This window comes from Falco cherrug, chromosome 10, assembly GCF_023634085.1.
Source record: "Falco cherrug isolate bFalChe1 chromosome 10, bFalChe1.pri, whole genome shotgun sequence".
In the NCBI taxonomy this organism is placed as follows: domain Eukaryota; kingdom Metazoa; phylum Chordata; class Aves; order Falconiformes; family Falconidae; genus Falco; species Falco cherrug.
The window spans coordinates 13,101,103-13,119,776 of record NC_073706.1 but is presented as its reverse complement, the minus strand read 5'-3'; the positions used below and the strand labels follow the sequence as shown (position 1 = coordinate 13,119,776).

General features: G+C 40.8%; 1 protein-coding gene across 1 annotated transcript; it reads right to left on the bottom strand.

Moving 5' to 3' along the window:
- Nucleotides 1-276: 276 nt before the first annotated feature.
- Nucleotides 277-18,573, bottom strand: SS18L1 (SS18L1 subunit of BAF chromatin remodeling complex). Its single transcript, XM_005444891.4, has 11 exons — nucleotides 18,102-18,573; nucleotides 14,346-14,422; nucleotides 13,089-13,173; nucleotides 12,109-12,253; nucleotides 8,316-8,513; nucleotides 7,200-7,364; nucleotides 6,187-6,288; nucleotides 5,688-5,780; nucleotides 4,268-4,387; nucleotides 2,637-2,764; nucleotides 277-2,446 (listed from the first exon to the last, which is right to left on the bottom strand). The coding sequence occupies exons 1-11, from the start codon at nucleotides 18,168-18,170 to the stop codon at nucleotides 2,420-2,422; spliced, it is 1,209 nt and encodes a 402-aa protein (XP_005444948.1). The 5' UTR covers nucleotides 18,171-18,573; the 3' UTR covers nucleotides 277-2,419.
- Nucleotides 18,574-18,674: the final 101 nt, after the last annotated feature.

The window sequence follows — 18,674 nt, the reverse complement described above, 5'->3', positions numbered from 1 at the left end:
CTGCCAGACAGTGTGTCCCCTGCCCTGCTACCCCTGAGGTGAGGCGCTCCCTGCGTCCACTCGCTCTGCTCACACAGGGCCTTTGATCATCACATACCAAATAATCTGAAAGCTGGGAAGCGCTTTTGTCATCTATAATTATCTATGAATTGTATCAGAGAAGTAGGGGAGAAAGTACAACTCAAAGAATCTCCCTTTGTTGTTTCCATTCAAAAGTCTGTGTTCTAAGAAAAGTACCACCAATTTCATTTTCAAATAATATTTAACCTAAACAATTTTTCAAGCATTCTGTATTACAAAACAGAAAATGATACAATTAATGGAAGAATTCAAAATGCTGGCATCACTTTGTTTCCACATTAATACATAAAAATGGACAACACATTAAATAAACATTTTGTTATTAACAATTAGAAATATTAACACCCAAAATCATGTATAAATTAGGAAATAAATGTACAAACTATTTCCAAAGTGCTCTTTCAAATACATTATATACACAACATTCAAGAAGTTCTTAATGTAAGACATTTCAGATTGATGTAATGTTGCTGTTTCATTTTAAGTGTTGCTCATTCTCTCAAAAGTATTTCAGCACTTTCAAAAACCACATAAAAGGCATATTTTCACGCTGGCAAAGAGCAATATTGCATTCTAATGGCTACCTGTAATTTTTATATACTGTAAAGAAAACGATCTTTCTTCCTTTCTGTTCCTTGTTACTTCAGACTATGAAAACACCAGCAGGAAAGATGAGAGAAATGAGGACTGACTAAAAAAAGTCTTCTATTTTATCAGTAATTTAAATTATTAATGTATCAAGGGCAATGCTTGACAATATTTAATAGTAAACTCTTTAGTTGTCCAGTTAAAGACTTTACAGGGAAAAAAAAGGAATTGAGACATCTTTTGTTTTCCCTGTGGTCTTCGTTTTTCAAAATATGAAGTTCTAGAACTCAAAATCCCATTAATATATCAGTTCAGACAAAGAAAAGGAGAAAGTCCTACAGAGGTGTATTTACTTCATATTGTAAATTTTGAGTTAACCTCGTATTAAAAATGCTTATGGAGTATAGTCATATTTGTCCTAGCCTTTTGCCTCAGAGAAATCTGGACATGGTACTTCATTCAACACTTATATAAGCACTTTATAAGTGCTTTTTTCCAACACTTTATAAGAACATATAAAACTGAAGTGACTTACATTGTTCATACTGGCTTTTACATACCACTAGTTTTTATTTCTAAATTCTCCCTCTATAGGTATTCTCTCACTGGTTGACCCCATTAATAATTCCCCTCTCTATATGCATAATATTGTTTCACAATTAAAGCTGAATTTGGATGGATTTTTTACTTCTGGACTATTTGTCAAGCTACAAGAGATAAATAAAAGTGACAATGAACTGTAAGACCAAGAGACCAAAAAATTTGACAATATTTATGGTTATAATGCTTGCTGGAAAATCTGAGTAAGGGCAAGGGAGGAATCAGAAATAAAGAAGGATGCCAGCCACCTGCTTGCAAAATTTGGCATGAAAATTTTATGCGAGTTAAAAATCTGGGGTAGCGTATTTAAGACTGGAGTTTTTGCCAGATGTTTTTCTCAGCTAAGCACAATATGAAGCAATATTGACGTGTATTAGGCTGACACTGCAGATCTCACAGCTCCCTTCTGTTTTTTACTTCCACAACAGAAATACCTTCGTTTACATGGATATATAAAAGGTGCCTCTAGTAATTACTATTTTCTTGAATATAGGTTCTGATCCTCCTGTACCTCTTACAACAGAAATGTGGACTTACTCAGATTACTGCATTTTAAGACTTGGGTAGGTATTGGGTAGGTAGGCATTACAGAAGTTGCAGTTAATTATCATACAGCATAGAACTGTCTTCACGTAAGGAATGTATCCATCTCGTTATACTTAAGAAGTAAAGAGGCGTGGATTTCAGAGGCTGGCAGGTAATCTCCAATGCATTCAGTTAAAAAAAGATCAACTACCACGGGATACTTCCCTGGACTGAGACATGACTGAATGGCTTTGTATTGAGCCAGACTGCAGAATGACCTGGCTGTTTTCCGGAAAGGGGTACAACTGTGATCAAATGATCCTAAAGCTATTTAGAAACATCAAGAATGGGGCAAGGGCCGGGGCGGGGGGGCTAAATGAAAAACTTCTGCATTGTATCAACATACAGTACTATACACAGCACCAAATATCAAACCATTAAAGCATTGTCTTGTTACCAGTAGTGCACTGCTTCATATCCAGCATGAAATGAACACTGTTCACATACAGACGCTGCTTTGTGCTAAGGGGTAACCAACATATTACAATTAATCAAAACTGCCTGTACATCCAGTTCAAAAGATGGAGATACTATTGAAATTAATCTGACACAGGATCGTATTCTTTTATTGCTGATAATTTCCATATTGTCCCTATAAAAAAAGAGAAATAAAAATGTTGGAGAATAACATAGCAGAGGTTTACAAACAGTGAGTTAGACAATTTTTTTTGGTCTATCAATTTTGAAAGACCCACTGAAGTATCACCAATATGCCTGCACCAAATTATCAGATAGATTTATATGCAGAGTGCTTTTTCATAGCAGAGATTTAGACAATTTACCTGCTCATAGCCATAAGGCCTCTGTTGCTGAGCGGAGGGGCCTGTCTGAGAAGCTCTGTAACTTCCATATTGCTGCCCCTGCCCCTGTTGGTAGCTGGAATACTGTGAAGAGGCTCCTTGTGCAGGACCTGAGAAGACAGTGAAATCTGCTACTAAGGCTTGATTTACTAGGAGGAGTTCTTAGGGTTAAGGTAACATAAAACATGATGGTAGCCAAGTAAGCTCTGTGGGTATGAACTGTGAGTAAATTTTGCCTAGACCTCCCGTCTAGCTTTACAGCAGAAAGTGTTAATACTAATAACAATCTAGCTGCAGCAATGTAAACTTCAGGTTTTAAACTTTGCTCAGAAATTGTGATATACTTTTATCTGACACCTGTATTGGCACAGCTCAATTATTACCTATATGCAAGCTACCTGGCCTTTATTTTAGTAATAATTGTACGTTTAACTTCCTATTTAATCTGGCTGTGCCACCGTAAGCACTGCTGACCAGGCAGAACCTAAGAAATCTCTTGCATGTATATATAGATAATTTAAAAGCACGTGTAAATCAGACACACAGCTGCACAGGGATCCTGATTTCCCTTTATTTGGGACTGTATATTGTGTGTATAGACTGCTATGTGCATTTTTTGGCATTATCAGTGGATTTTTATGAAGGAGTACGTTTAAAAAGAAGAGGCCAGATTTTAACATCGTGAACTGAATTTTGGGTTTAATTTCACAGAATATGTCTGGTTTTAGTGGCCTAGGCTATCTACTAGTACTGCAGAGTCAGGTGTTAATAATTTAATTAAAATTTTAGGCATGTAGATTCTATTTCATGAGATTTCACATTTCTAAAATGGGTTTGCTGTTGATATCAACATCAATTTATTGACTTTGGTTAGCATTGCCAGTTCAAGGTCAAGTACCCTCACATCTGGGAGATCCACCAGAAATCCCTTGCCTTGAAGCTAGGATTCTAACCTCTCCAGACCCCGTTTTTGTACTAAATAACCTGAAATAGTTTCTTTCAAAGCCTGAGAAGACATACAAGATGCCTCCAGTCGGTCAGAAAACTGGAAGACAGCCATCAGACTTGGATGCTTTTGGTAACAGTGGGGCACTCTGCCACTGGTGACCTGAAGGGTTCAAAAGCCTTGTGCCACTGTTAGCTGCATGTTCAAAGCACTTCCACTTTTCTCCTTTCACCTCACTCCCTCACCAAGGAATAAACCCCCTGTGATGTTGCAGGAAATCTAAGGGAGTAGTGATTCTCTGGACTGTTGATGTTACTTTATCATGTCACTTGCAGAACTATTAGAAGTGTACGAGGCCTGAGAATCCAGGCGGTGACCTCCTGCTGACACTTCCCAAGAAGTCAACATGAGGCAAATGTGTATTTTCTAAGTTTCTTTCAAAAGAGAGAGGGTTTCAGGATGCTCACATAACGGTATCGAATGCAGTGCTATACTAATGTACGTTACTGCCCAGAATCCCTTTACATGCTGTGCTCTTTGGCTAGTTTTGGTATGTGGATGTCCAAAGTTAATCAAGGAAATAGTTCACAGCACATTTTCACTTAGGAATGGAGGCACCAGGATGAAGTACTGCAAACGCTTGAGCGGTCAGTGACAGTTTTCATACCATATCCTTGCTGTTGTCCTGGGTAACTTTGTTGATTTGGGTATTGCTGCTGGGAATATGTTTGCTGTTGCGCAGCTCCCTGTTGGTATCCTGCTTGTTGCTGGCTGTACTGAGAATTTCCTAAAGAGGGAAAAAGTTAAATAGTATGATTATAGATAAGGCAGGTATTTCACTGGACATGCAAATCATAAGGAAAACAAAGGTATAAGGACCCTTGGTCTGCAATTCATAGACAAGTACTCTTTTCAGAAACAGATGATTGTATTTTGCCCATCAGGATGTTTACTTCAGCAATTTTTTGTTCTTTTGAACAGGAGAGAGTTGTTTATTTATACAGATCACTAAACAACACAAGCACCCTGTTCCCAGAAAGATTTTTTTTTACCCCAGAAGTGTTTCAGAAGCAAAACACAAGAGTCACAAAGATAAAGGTGCCAGGGTAAATAGCTGGTTTCTCAAGAAGCTCTCCCACTGTATTTATCTTCTAGATAATTATGTTGGTTCATATATCCCAGAAAGACCACTTATCTAGTTGTTACTGGTATTTTTTGAAACACCTATGATGGAAATTCCATTTGCAGTATCCTGAAACAACAAAACGAACAGAAACTATAAAGATGACATTGCTTTTCCTAAATGCCACCTCACTGTACCATAATTGTTAATATTTTGCAGTTAATTTAGAGTTCAGATACCCTAAGTGTATCACTGAATTTACTGATGTACTACTGTTGGGAGGTTTCTAGTGGTAGAATTGTAAACTCACAGTATTGATGATTTTCAATGATTAGTTTCATTTAACCCATTGTTTTTCACACTTTGTAAGGTGAATTAAGTAAATCAAGAAAAAGCTGGTCCTGGAATTAATTGGTAGGCTGTCTTATTTTAGAGAAATTTCCATTTACGGCTGCCAATTTTTTCTGGCTCTGAACCCCATTTCTAACTGCAGCACATTAGTTTACCTTTGTCAGCATAATCTTTACTACAGCATTATATAAAACGTTTGTTAAACAGTTTTGTAAGAGTGGAGGATACTGATATCCTGGAAGTCTTTTCTCTTACTACAAAAAAAGTTCAATATCCATAGCTATAATTCCACCTGGCTCAGCTACAACTGAGGATCATTCTTCTAATGAAAATGAGGCTACAAACAAGTTAGTGATCCCACAAGGCTGCGCAGCATGACTGCCACACAATACAGTTAATGACATGATACTGTGTATACAGTCTGATATAATCTTGGTATAAAAAATGCTATACATAGCTGAAGCCTATTTCCTGGACACTCCTTAAGTAATAGCTCAGTAGCAGTTAGTGATGCAGAAATTACAAGTCATATTATACATTTTCATAAGCATTTCATTAGTATTTTAGGGGATTAGAGCTTTGGTTTACAAAGATTGCAAATATATTTTCCTACCTCCTTCATAATAGTGTTGTGTAGAGTCATCAAATGACCTGTCATAGCTCTGCTCAGTATAGGATGACTGCTGATAGGCATAATCACCATGTCCTACAAGGAATTGCAAAGTTTTATCACGTACATTGTTAATATAACTATAGATACATTGTTGAATGATTTCTTATGAAGCTGCTTATGCACAAAGATGACACTAAGAGGAAATACAGACCCATTAGGTAGGAGGTCAAGTATGTGGCAAGGAAAGTCACACCTATGGATAAATCTCTCGCATTTACTAATCCAAACTAGACTTTGTGCTCTTTTTGAAGCAGTTTGGATAGCAGGGTGCACTGATGCATATGTTTGCGTACCAGGCTCCCATCTTCTGGGATTAGAATTTTCTATCATTTAAATTGGAAATGCATCATAATGGCTTTGCCATGTCCTTGGATGTGGCAGTCACGGTGGTGGTCTACACTTTATCAATATTACAGTGACTACAGCTCAGAGGAATTACCATCTGGATAGTATTGCTGATTCATAGGTTCTGATGAGCCTTGCCCATGACTGTACTGTTCACTGTAATATTCTTCCTGACCCATGTACTGCTGTGAGGAACCTGCAAGGCAAAGACAAGAGAGAGCAAACTGAGCCCACGCACTCCTAAGGGATGTTTTTTTCTTATCTGATTTATTTTAAGAAAACAGTGTTTACATCTGGATAAGTAAACACACTATGTACATTGACAGCAGTTTCAAAGATGTTTTGCTCACCAGAAAAAGGAAATAAATCTGTATTCTCAGAGACAGCTGTTGAAATTGAAATATGCAATGGACAGTAACATGTCCTAAAACCACTCACTTCCGTGACAATATCAAAAGTAATGACTACATTTCATCTACTAATCTGAGTTATTAGAAAACACAGGAATTTATTCCATGCTCAAGAACACTGTCAGAATTAAGTATATTTTAATTAATGTATTAATTTGTTTCCTAGCCAAATTCAGTTTATGTTAGAATCTGTCTAGCAGCTTTATTACCTCTTAGAACTTTTCCAGAGAGGTCTTAAGAGCATAGTAGTTATCCTCTGGTGTTTTCCTTTCCTTGGCCTAATTTTTCGTACTAATCGGTGGCACACTATTATCTTATTTCTGGAAATGTGTTCCTTGTTAACTGCTCTGTGTTATGGCTGATCCGGTACCACTTGAAAGAATTGAAAATATTCCCAGTGGCTTGAGTGAGCTGTATATCAAATTGTTCATCTTTTCTTTAGAGATATATGACCCCTTTTAGACAGAATTACTTTCCTAAATATCTGAAATAATTAAATAGATAAATCTTGAAAATAGATTAAAGTTAATCTGATTGTCACGATACTTCCACCATTTGAGATGTCCTGTGTTACCGGATGGGATTCCCTGTTCATAAATGTGACTTGGAAATTTTGTTGGCTTACCTACCCCACAGGATGGACTGAATATCATCAATCTAATAATAGTAGTATAAATAACCTATTAATAGATTTTACCTTGCTGTGAAGCTCTGTAAGGGCCCATTGGCCGTTGCCCCATCATGCTGTTGCCTTGGTTGCTCTGACTCATCATGGCAATGGAGGACTGCCCCTGGTAATGCTGGCTCCCTCCTTGTGCTGAGTTGTAATGCGACGTCGCTGCTTGCTGGTGCATCATGGAGACTACAATGTACACGGGAAATACTGTTTTCTAAAGGGATGAGACAGTTCTCTCCCTAGTCTCTTTGGAAGCAAGTTAAAACCAACTGACATGCACCCTGGTAATTCTGTGAATTCTCCACAGGGGGAGATGTTTTCCTACTGCATGTATTTAACTCTTCTGCACTGTAATCCAGAAAGGATGTTATTATATGGTCAGTTCTTGCCATTTGCTTCAGTCAGATATTTAAAAGTACATCTAGTAATCATTATCACGGTAGGATTAAAGAAAGAACTAAGAACTGATGCTTGTTCCTCTCTGGCTCCTGACTAATTCATTGCTGCATTTCTTTCCTAATCAATCCTTTCTTCTAATTCCACCTTATTATATACCTGATTATTAACTGACATTCTAGGATTTATTTGATCCCTAGATTTTGTATTGTCGGACAGAATTCTTAAGCATTGGACATCCCATTCAATACTCAGTAGCAAATATTTTTACAAATTAAGAGATTAATTCTGAGTTGTCTGCTAGTCTCTCTATGCCCTGCAAGCAGTGTGAAGTATCAATAAAATAAGGAAAACGGGGTAGTAATGTACAAGCAGTACATGTGTAACACTCTTTGGCAGGCTCTTTCAGCTAGGATAAAGGTGCGTCTCAGATCCCTCCCACAGTTGTGGGATTTGCTGCTGGGGGCTATCAGATAGTGGTGCTGCACTTCTAGCTAACGCTCCTTTCCCCAACTCGTTGCTAACCATAGCAAGTCGGTGTAAGTTAAAGCAAGTCTGAAACCGTTCCGACTTACAGTAGTGCCTGACAACTTGAAATTCAGAGATGTCTTAAAGCTGGCTTTTCCTCTTCTATGTTTGACGCTGTCTACAGAAAATATTTACAGAACAAATTCATGTGTGGTAAACCTCTGAGGTCACTGAAAAGTCAAGTTGGCCCAGAAGGAGGAAGAGGGAGTTTACCTGGATTAGACTGCATGTTGATGTTTGTTCGAGAGACATAATTGCCTATTGACCCCTGGCCTTGCATTGGCACATTCTGAGATGCAGGCACTGTATGGCTATAACCAGGCCCAGTTCCATGACTGCTGACAGTCATACTCAGAGAGGTCGTGGGCATAGTGTTCTGGCCTGACTGCTGCATAGACACGTGATTAGGACCTAGAAAAATTAAAGAGAGCAACAAGAAAGTCTGTGCTATTATTGGCAACGTACAGTGAGCATTAAAGCCCTCACGGCCTTTCTAAAATACCTTACGATAAGGCAAAACAAAACAAAAAAAATTCTCATTATTGAAATTCCCTGATATCTACAGACAAATTAAAACTGTCTACTGCACAGTTAGAGTGATCTTCCTCTTCCTGGCAGCCAAATCCAGGCTATACAGAATTGCAGACAGGAAGAACAAAACCAGCAGCAATGCCCTACAACCAGTTCCTCGCCAGCAGCAGAATCAACAAATTTCAGTAATTTCAAGTAATTCAGAAAAATACATGGACTCTGGAAACATCCCAGCCTTCTGAAAAGTGTTCTTTCCTTTCTCCTGTCCTGCTGTTGACTCCTTGTCCCTCACCCCACAGATGGTGACAATGGGGAGGCACAGTAGTGGCTGAGAAACGCTTGCACATTGCTCCGTCCCTTTGGTTCCTCAATAACCAACTAACCTCCTTAGCTGGGGCTTACGAAGTACCGAGGGACCCTCTCCTTAGAGGACAAGCCTGTCTCTCCTTTTCCTGAAGTTTGACTGAAAGTAGCTCAGACTTTCGGAAGAGAAGTTTTTCAAGTCACCATAATAAGCCCTGTTGTTACAGTACACCCTTCCCAACATCACTGTATGTAATCATCAGACTGCCCCAGTTATATCCTGGGTTTGTATCATCCTGCTTACCTGGCAGTATGCTTATTTTTTACAGTTCTATTGCTGTTGGGTAACTAAAATTGCAGAGAATCTGGTTCTTGGTTTTTGTTGTTTGTTGCTGTAAATACTTTTATGAAGGAGATTTGGAAAGTTGTTTTCATTGTGTATTAGTACATAAAATGTGATAGCGTGTACTGCTGTCTACCTAAATTCAGCTGTATTGTTGCCAATCTAAATTATTTTAGGTAGAATGGAAGACATGTAGAATCCCTGGAAGAGAAGGAATTACGTTGTAATTTTAGATAACAATACTTTAATTCACAGTTATTAAGTGCATCTACAGCCTCTGAAAAATGTGTCTGATTCTCTTAGTACAAACCTCATTAATTACTCTTAATGGTTTTTATAGACATCCAAATGAGAAAATTTGCTGTGGATTATTATATTTTCCTTTGATGGAGAGATGTAAGTAGCATTTTCAACAAGAGATAAAGAGACGGCTCTACTGAAATCAGTGGGGCCAGGTCAATATACTGCTGCAGAGATCTGGCCCTGTGTTTTGCTCCAGTTTTTGTGTCTGGTAAAGCTGATTCTTCTACTTGTGCAACACAAGGCCACATGGTGTCTGAACAGAGCAAGCAGTTGCTTTGCGTGAGAGATGGAGTGTAGCAAGTGCTGGTAAACCTTGCCTTATCTGCATGGAAAAACTTAAGAGAACCTTGGCATTTAAAGCAAAAAAAAGTTTGGCTAATTTGTGATCGTAAGGGAAAATATGAAAGCATGACCAAAAGAACACTAAACCATAAGATAGATACAAAGCACTGAACCTCTTTCATACTCTGATGCGTATAAGACAGTTGGGTTTTCCTCTGAACAGCCTCATTCATGATTTCTGAACAGCTTAAATTCTCAGTTGGGCCCAATTCTGTCTGGAGGCAGCCAAGTTTCACTGGTTCGTTTATTGAATCTAATGGGTTTACCTGCAGGGCTGTGGCACGAAGATTCACTGACTTGATTACTTGAAATCTCAGTGGGTTGGTTTTAGCTTGTCCCCAATAACAGAATGGTCATTACAATTCACCTAGCTGCCACTACACAGTTACCATGTGTGTAGGGAATTACCTAGTTACTGTCCCGTAGGCCGTTTCCTGTAAAGTCCTGACCGAGGACAATACAGAACAAAGTGTAGTAGCTTCTATGACTTCTTCCCTTTTCTTGCCTCTCTTGCAATGGTGTACCTGTTCATTACAGACTTTCATCTCTGCTGCCATTAGATAAGAAATTTTCACAAGTACTAGAGCCCATGCATTTGAATTGTTTCTACTTATTTATTCCTAATTTCCAAAAAACGCTGTCCAACAGTTGTTGACCGATGTGAAATAATTTCTCAATCTCAGAGTCTACCTGCACATCAGGAATGCTGTGTCACATAGCATCATTTTGCTAGCTTGATGCTAGCAGGCACAGAGACAGTAGCAGTAGAGACTGGCAACCAAGGGGTGTCCCCAAAGCCAAGGATGTGAGGGCCCCATTCTCACAGCCCCAGCAGCAGAGCACATGCCATCGCTGCTGCTGGTACCTAGGCTGCTCAGAAGAGCCCAGCTACTGCACTCTCTGTCACACCTTCGTTTTGCAGTGTAGCTGTGTCCTCAGCCTGGGTTCCAGTGGATCGATACTCTCACGATAAACTACCCAGTGCTACCCGGGTGACTGAGTGTCAGTGACTGGGGCGAGAGTGAACTACCCTGAGACGCCCACAGCTCGGGCTGGGCTTTAGTACTGGGCTGGGGCAACATGAGTAAACTGCCCTGGCTGCTTCTGTTCTGCAGATGAGTCGTCAGGACTGCCAGTCTGGCTCTTCCCATCAGCACCAAGTTACTATAAAGAACTGGGGGGGGGGGGGGGGGGCGGGGCAAAAAAGAAAAACCAGCAACCACACTGAAAATGGAGATTCTTAGTAACACAAAATAATGTTTTGACTGACTTACTATAATAGTTATACTAGGTAGTAAATCTTTCAAAAAGGCGGCACAGATAAATTTAAGTAAGCTCACTTACAGTAGGTACCTCATCTATTAGTTTAAAAGTTTAAAAAATCCACCAACGGATTTTTAAAAACTCAGAAGTAATTTCATGGCTTGCATCTGCTCTTGAGTCCCCCTGCCAAAGTCTGTGATTTTACAATCAGATATTTCTATTTATAGAAACTGTTTTCTCTCTCTATCACTCTGGGAAAGACCCACAGAAACAAGAACTAAATAACGACAAACCACAAAATAAACAAACATATTATTCATACTGTAAAATGCACACAGTGAAAAAAAATATTTGTCTTTAAATTAGTTTCCTTTAGTTGCACAAACAAAAACAAACAGACAAAGTATATTATCTTATTCATCTGAAAAGTCTGTGCAAACTCTTTGGCTATGTAGTACAATCTCTGCAAGCTTCTGTAGAGGACAAAGACTGGTGCAACACCAAATTATTTTTAAGAAGGCATGTATCCTGGAAGGTTTTTTCAATCTAAAGGTTTGGTTGTGCAGTTAGTCATGCAAGCAATTCCATTTTACTGTGGCCAACCACACCACTTTCAAGAGAAAAATACCACAATATACAATTTTTCTTACTAAAAACTTGGATGCATCTTTACTTGGATGCATTGTTTGAAAAATGTTTTTAATTTCCCCTGTAGAAATACTAAGCAGATTGGAGTCCTTGCAGAAGCCAGCATCATTACTGACTGTAGCCATTTTGTGACGAATTCAGCATATGCCTGAAATCCCTATATGCCTGAAAGGTGAGTTAGGAGAGGTCTTTTACAGCTCTGTAAGTATATTCTGCATTAATGATTTTGTTGCCAAGCAACAGCAAAGCAGCACAAAGGGGACCGAAGCTCACCATTGCTAATCTGACTCTGCATGAGGGAGGAAGGAGGAAGGCCCGTCCCAATTGCATCACTGAGATTGCTCTGTGAATGGAGAGACTGGTTGGATGCACTCTGAGTCATTCCTCCTGGGCCCAAGTTTATGTTTTGCGTTGGTGGCTGCAAATAACAAGGAGGAGAAGCAAATTTTTGGTTAGGTTTTTAATTAGCAAAATAAGAAGCCCCAAATTAGCCTGACTATGACTAGAAATTGCCTCAACTAAATATGTCCTTCCTTTGCTTTTTGGGCTTGCTTGCGTAAACCTTTCTTCATTTGACTACTATGTGTGAGTGACATTCAGCATGATACAGAGAAGCCGGCAGGCAGCACAGTGAACATCTTAAAACTGTGTTTATAATAGAGTCTGGCTTCTGTGCCCATCCTTCCGTACTCTACATGAATTTCATTTTATGCTGGTCAGAACATAACTGCTGAGGGAATATGCATTAGCAAAGACAATTCAGAAGTGTGTTGATAAATTGACCTTTGTCAAGCATAAAGCTCTGTGGTATTTTGTGTCATGTGTAATACCTCCAAAATGAACCCATTTAGCAACAATAACACGATGTTTAAAGACAAACCAATGCCCAAACACCGAATTAGGTTTTTGACATAAAATAGGGGCATTTTTTTCCTGAGTAAAGACTACAATAAGAAGAGGTAAAGAATAAACAATCTGGAACAAATAGAGGCTGTTCCCATCTGTACCACTGCACCATTTACAGTATATAGAACTTGAGCTACGGAGACAAGAGATCAACACCAATGTCTCAAAGAATGTGTTTTAAACACGGTAAAAGTACTTCTGATTTGTTTAGTGGTCTACTTGACCACTTAGAAACTTTTAGATGGGAAAATAGTAAAAAGTGGTTTATTGACAGCAATCAGTAGCAGAATCAAAGAGCCTTTCCCTCTAGCATAGTAAATGTATCTGATGGTAGCACTGATACTTACAGCAGGAAGCAAGGACTGCATATTCTGGTTAGAATCTGCTATTGTTGCCAAGTAAACCAGGTTTCTGTGCAAGATTTGTTGGTATCTACAGAATAAGGAGTAAAGCTTATTTGGAAAGGGTTAACAATACAGAAAATTCCGAACTTTTTTTTCTATGACAAATGATTAGTTAAATTACATTAGCCCACTTTCTATCTGTTCTAATAAACAGCAATAGTAATGACCTTTATCTGTGCTATCTTGCTTTCATCAAGGATCAGTGTGTTCAACACCTCTTTTACAAATAGGTAAACTTGGGGGAAGGGGGAGGTAAAATCCACTCTCCACTGAAAGCACTTTGAGTGAACTGTGGAGCTGGGACCTCAGTCTTTGAGTGCTGACACCCAGACAGCTGCTGTAACAATCGGCCACTTTTTCTTCCTGTTTAACAAGGGTCCTAGTAGTAATGAAATTCCAGAACTCCAAAAACCAAAACCTGTTTGCCCTGCCAGCAAGCTGAGAAGAACAAGACTTTTTTCAAGAGTGCTCTAACTGGAGTGTTTACTCAAGTAAGCACCACCAGAACCATTTATGCTTCTTCACAGTTCTCAATGAAGTGGAAAAACTCATAATAAAGAACAGGAGGGCATGCAAAAGCAAACTAACAGCTGTGCCACTGAGCAAAGTGAAGAGTCAAACTTTTGGAAACAGGGAGGGTCCCAAGAAGGCAAGAGAAAAATGCAAATGCTTTTTTAAGATTAGTTTTCTTCTGATAAGGGGAACTTGACCTTTCATGGGGCAGACTGGCAATTCCTCCTGACTGAGATTTAACACAGAAGCTGTATAAAGGCATTTTGTTTTCATGATTAGGAATAGGAAGCAGTGATACAAACTGGTACGTCTACATGCATTATTGTTTTAGCCATACATAATGACATGGCTGGTCCTTAACATTTAATTACTTTCTGATGAAAATGTGTTATTAATGTTGTACCTGATTCTACTTGTATGTAATGAATCTGCATAGAGCAAGTGGTCCAATAACTGGAATTTTTTATAATTATTGGAATAAATGACCTGTTAAACATACTGTAAATACTAAATACTCAAATACTTCAGAAAAAAACCTCCAAGAACAATATGAATTTCTTAATACAAGTGAATCTAAAAATATAGTCTATTTTCTCAGTGATCCGTGAACAGAACTTTTCATAGTCTTGTTCATGAAAATAAGTACACCAAAATTTTCTAACATACTCCAAAACTCATAATACTCACTGAGTACATTCTGCAGTTTTCCCCTTGCTCTGATAATCCATAATACATTGTATTAGGTGGTGATTTTCATCTAGCATCTGCATAAAAGAAATACGATCAAAACACGTTACTGCAAGTATCATATTAAAACCCTGTGCTTTTGTGATACTCCACATTCACTTCACCTGTCCTGGCAGTGGATGGTGTTTTGTGCAGTTTTGTTGCCTTGGGATATTACGAAATACCTACAAGTGATGTTACTGAGCCACGTGATTGTGCTTTTCGAATCATTCCTTTATGAACAGTTATCTTTACAGGAGTTAGTTGAAATACCCAACACAGAAGAATTAACGGACTTACCTTTTTTCCTCCTTAAATGGCAGATAAGATTTTTATGCTGAAGAAGGAAGATGCTTTCTCTATGAAATACCTCTGCCTCATTCTAAAACACCACCCAACCCTTTCCAAAACTTCAGATTTTACTAACATGCCAACTTTCAAACAAGAAACATACTTGCAAGCAACTTAAAATTACTAGTTTCCCTGCACAGGACTAGCATGTGCAGACTACTGAACTTGATGAAGTATAAAATTTGCACTACTGGATCTACTTGAAACTGCACTTAAGAGAATTACATCCTAATATGTCCTTTGGGGTACTTCAGTTCTAATACAGGGAGGACTTAAAATGAAAACACCGCGTAATTATCTATCATTTAATTTATGTGTATCAGTGGCTGCTAGCTTAGCTTCATGCAATAAATTCTAGTGACTGACTTGTTCCAAGAAGATCCAGAGCTGCAGGACAAAATGACCACTGACCTTCATTTAATGAACTTGTACAACTAAAAGCTTAAAATAGCCTTTGATTTGTTTTAAAATTTCAAATACAATAGTTTGCCTCTTCCCCCAGCTTTCTTGTCAATGTGGCAAGCTTTCTGCAGGTGTATGAGTGGAAAAATAACAACAGTATTTACAAACTGAGATTTGCCTCTGGGAAAAACTCCCTACGTGATACAGTTTGTAGGTACCATTGCTATTAAGTGCTTGCAGGGCTGGGCCTTTGAACCACGGTCTCATCAGGACAGAAGAGCTCTTGGGGAAAGAATAACATGTCTTCGTGTGCGTTAAGTGTGAACTGATCTGTGTAGCTATGCATTCTGATCAGAACGAATTCTTGACCCATTCATATGCAAAGGGTTAGATTATAGGAAAACGAGCAAAAGAGTCTTTCTGATCCCCTTGCAACCTAGCTAGTCACTCCCTTACAGAAATCGGCTTGTCCTGCTTCTTGTCATTTGTAAGTTGGTCTTAACTTTGCTGGACACCCTTGTCCATCACAGGCTCTGACTGCTGGAACTTGCAGGGATGCCCTGTAGCTCAAGTCAGCGAGGGTCTGAGGAGGAGCGGCGTCGCTGTGGCCTGCCACAGCAGGTCAGAGGCTGCTCTCTTGAATGCTGACAGGGAACGTCAGAACTGTGTCAGTCAAGAATCCATGTTCCTCCTGCCTGCGTGCCTATGCTCACATGGCAACCGGGGTGCAGCATATCATTTTAAGAGAAAATACTCCTGTCTGCTTCACAGTGCAGCTCTTTGTTTCACGCTCTGTACTCACTGTCATACAGAATTTTCACCTATGTCGGTGGAAATTCTGTATACAGAATTAGCAAAGAATATAAATCTGTCCTCTTCTGTTTCCACAACAGCTATCGCTGACAACATTTTCACATTCAGTTAAGACACGTATTCAACAGCAAAAGCCCAAGCAGTATTATGGATACCTTTCTCAGGAAAGGGCTATGCTTCTGCAATGAGCTGAGGAACACATTGCTTGCTGAAAGAAAAAGGAATCAGGAACAGCTCTTTTTGTAAGTTAGGAGGAAAAAAGAACCGAGTTCTGATCTCCATTACACAGAAGAAATTGAAGTGTACTGCCCTGCAAATGCTGCTTGATGAACTATTTTAAAGCACCACCATCAGTGCTCTGTTGTCAAACGCTCTAACTTCCTCCACGTGAAATCTTTTAGGAATAGCTGGTACTGGAATAGTAACAGCTTTGAAAGACTATCAAAACTGAGTTAATAAATAAAAATAAGCTGCTTATATATTACGGATGCAAACAAGAATAATCTTATTTTTCAATGAAATTGGCATGTGTTCTACAAAGCTCTCTTTAATGAGGATTTTTGGAGTTCCCAGCCCAGCATCTGCTCCTTTCCTCACCACCCCATTTCTGTACTTCACTGCAAAGCCCACCCAGTTGCTTTGCCTCAAGTCTCTTTTCTCAGCACCACTGCTTGGCAAAAAGAAAATCGCTGCCAACAGCCCAACGTTGAACAACAGTCCTGAAGTAGCATGCCAGCAAATGTCCCCCTAAGATGGGAGATGTTTTCACATGTTTTTGGTAAAGAAATCAACATTCTGAAGCTTCCATAAAGTTTATAAATATGCAAAAAGGAAAGGGCTTGAAAATCAAACTGAGGATACTTTGGCTGTCCTTTGTCTGTGGATACAGTCATGGTTTTAAGTACAAACTATCTGAATTACAAAATTGTGTCCTAACCCCAACGAGTCTGGAGGTCAGACAAAAACTTACCCACAGCATCTAAATATTTTTGTATTTAAAATTAATCAGTTGACAATGGCACATGTGCCGCAAGAGCTACAAAAAACCGGGATTAGTTTCCAAACAGCCTCCTGAGATTCAAGTCATCTCTTTGGTCTCTCTTGTGGCAGTCTACTCTGCCTTAATCCCTGTTCTGTCACAGTCTTCCACTGAATTGGGTTCCCCCCCCCCCCCCCCCCGAAGTCATAAATCGGCACCAGATAACAGTTTGCCTGCAAACCGCACGGGTGGCCGGTTAATTGCTGTATTAGCAATGGCACTTCAGTGGTCAGTGTTTAGGAACGGACCCCCAGAACATACACGCCTCACTTCCACCACACCGCACAGCTCCGCGTCAACAAAACACCTATGCGGTGGGGAACATGCAGAAAATACGGCAGAAGTACAAATGACAAATAGCGGTCAAAGTAAAACCATGCATGTTCTTTATTGACATTTGCAGCCTCTTCGTTCCTGACCGTTACCTTCTGTGGAGGAAGGGGCGTCGGGCATGTGTGTACGGTCCCTGCCGTCAATCCTGCGGAATAGGAAACAATAACTTCCCAACTAGGAGCCCTCTGCGTTGGCCTCCACAGGAGACCCGTGCGGAGGTGTCCGCTCCGGAGGAAATCTTGCAAAACCATTGTTTGTCATCAAACATCAACGAACGCAGCACAAACGGTAACAGGGCAGCCTGTGAGCAATACCGGCCATTGGTGCTCCCTCTATCTTCTGAGACATTACGGTTCTGCACCCCAGTACAAAAGAAAGCCCTCGCAAACGCAGCCTTTTATCTTAGTTCAATTTTCAGGTCGGATTTTCGAGGGGGCCGGGAGCTGACACACCATCAGAAATGAACCGTATATTTGCAAATTGCATTGCGATTTCCCAACGCGTTACGGGCAGCGCTCCCGGCAGGGATAACGTGCCATCCCAATTTTATTCCCCGAGTCCTCCTCTGGCTCCGTCTTTGCGGTGAGCTGCACACCTTTGCTTTGTTCCACCTCCTCCTCCTCCTCCTTCCCCCACCTCTCTCTCCAGCTGTCCATCTCTGCAGCCCTCGCAAATTCACTCCTTTCCCTCCTCGCCCTAGAAACCAGCCTCCTGCCTCAGCCGCGGGAGCACGGACGGCACAACCCTCTCGAACCGCCTGGATAAAAGCATGCTTTTACCTTCTGGATAGTTTGCTGGGTGACCTCCCCTTTGCCTCTCGGGCGAGCAGAAGCAAAGGCAACCGACATGGTGGGCTTTTTTTACGTGTCTATAATATATCGGTTCCCGGCTCTAATAATATTGTTATTATCTGGCCGCTATTGCCGTGCAAGGATTCTCCGCAGTGCATGGGGAGGGGGGCCGCCGCAGATGGTACGATCTGCGCCCCGCAATGAGCCACGGGCGCCGCGCCACCCGCCGGCACGCGCCGCCCTCGCCCCGCCGCCCGCGCCGCCGGCTCGGGGCGGGGGGGGGGGGCGGCGGGGATTTGGGGAGGGGGCGGGAGGCGGCCGCCGGCGCCCCGCCGCCTCCTCCCCGCCCGCCGCACATGGTGCGTCCCTGCTGCCGGGCTTCCTGTCGCAGCCGAGCGGCGGCTCCCAGCCTTCGCCCGCAGCCGCCGGCTGCGCCAACTGCGTAGGTCGGGCCCGCGCGTACGCCAAGTGCGCCAGCGCGGGGAGGGCTGCGGCGGCCGCGCGCCACGCGGGCTGCGCAACCACAGCGCCCAGCGGCGCGGCAGGGCCCCGCCCCCGCGC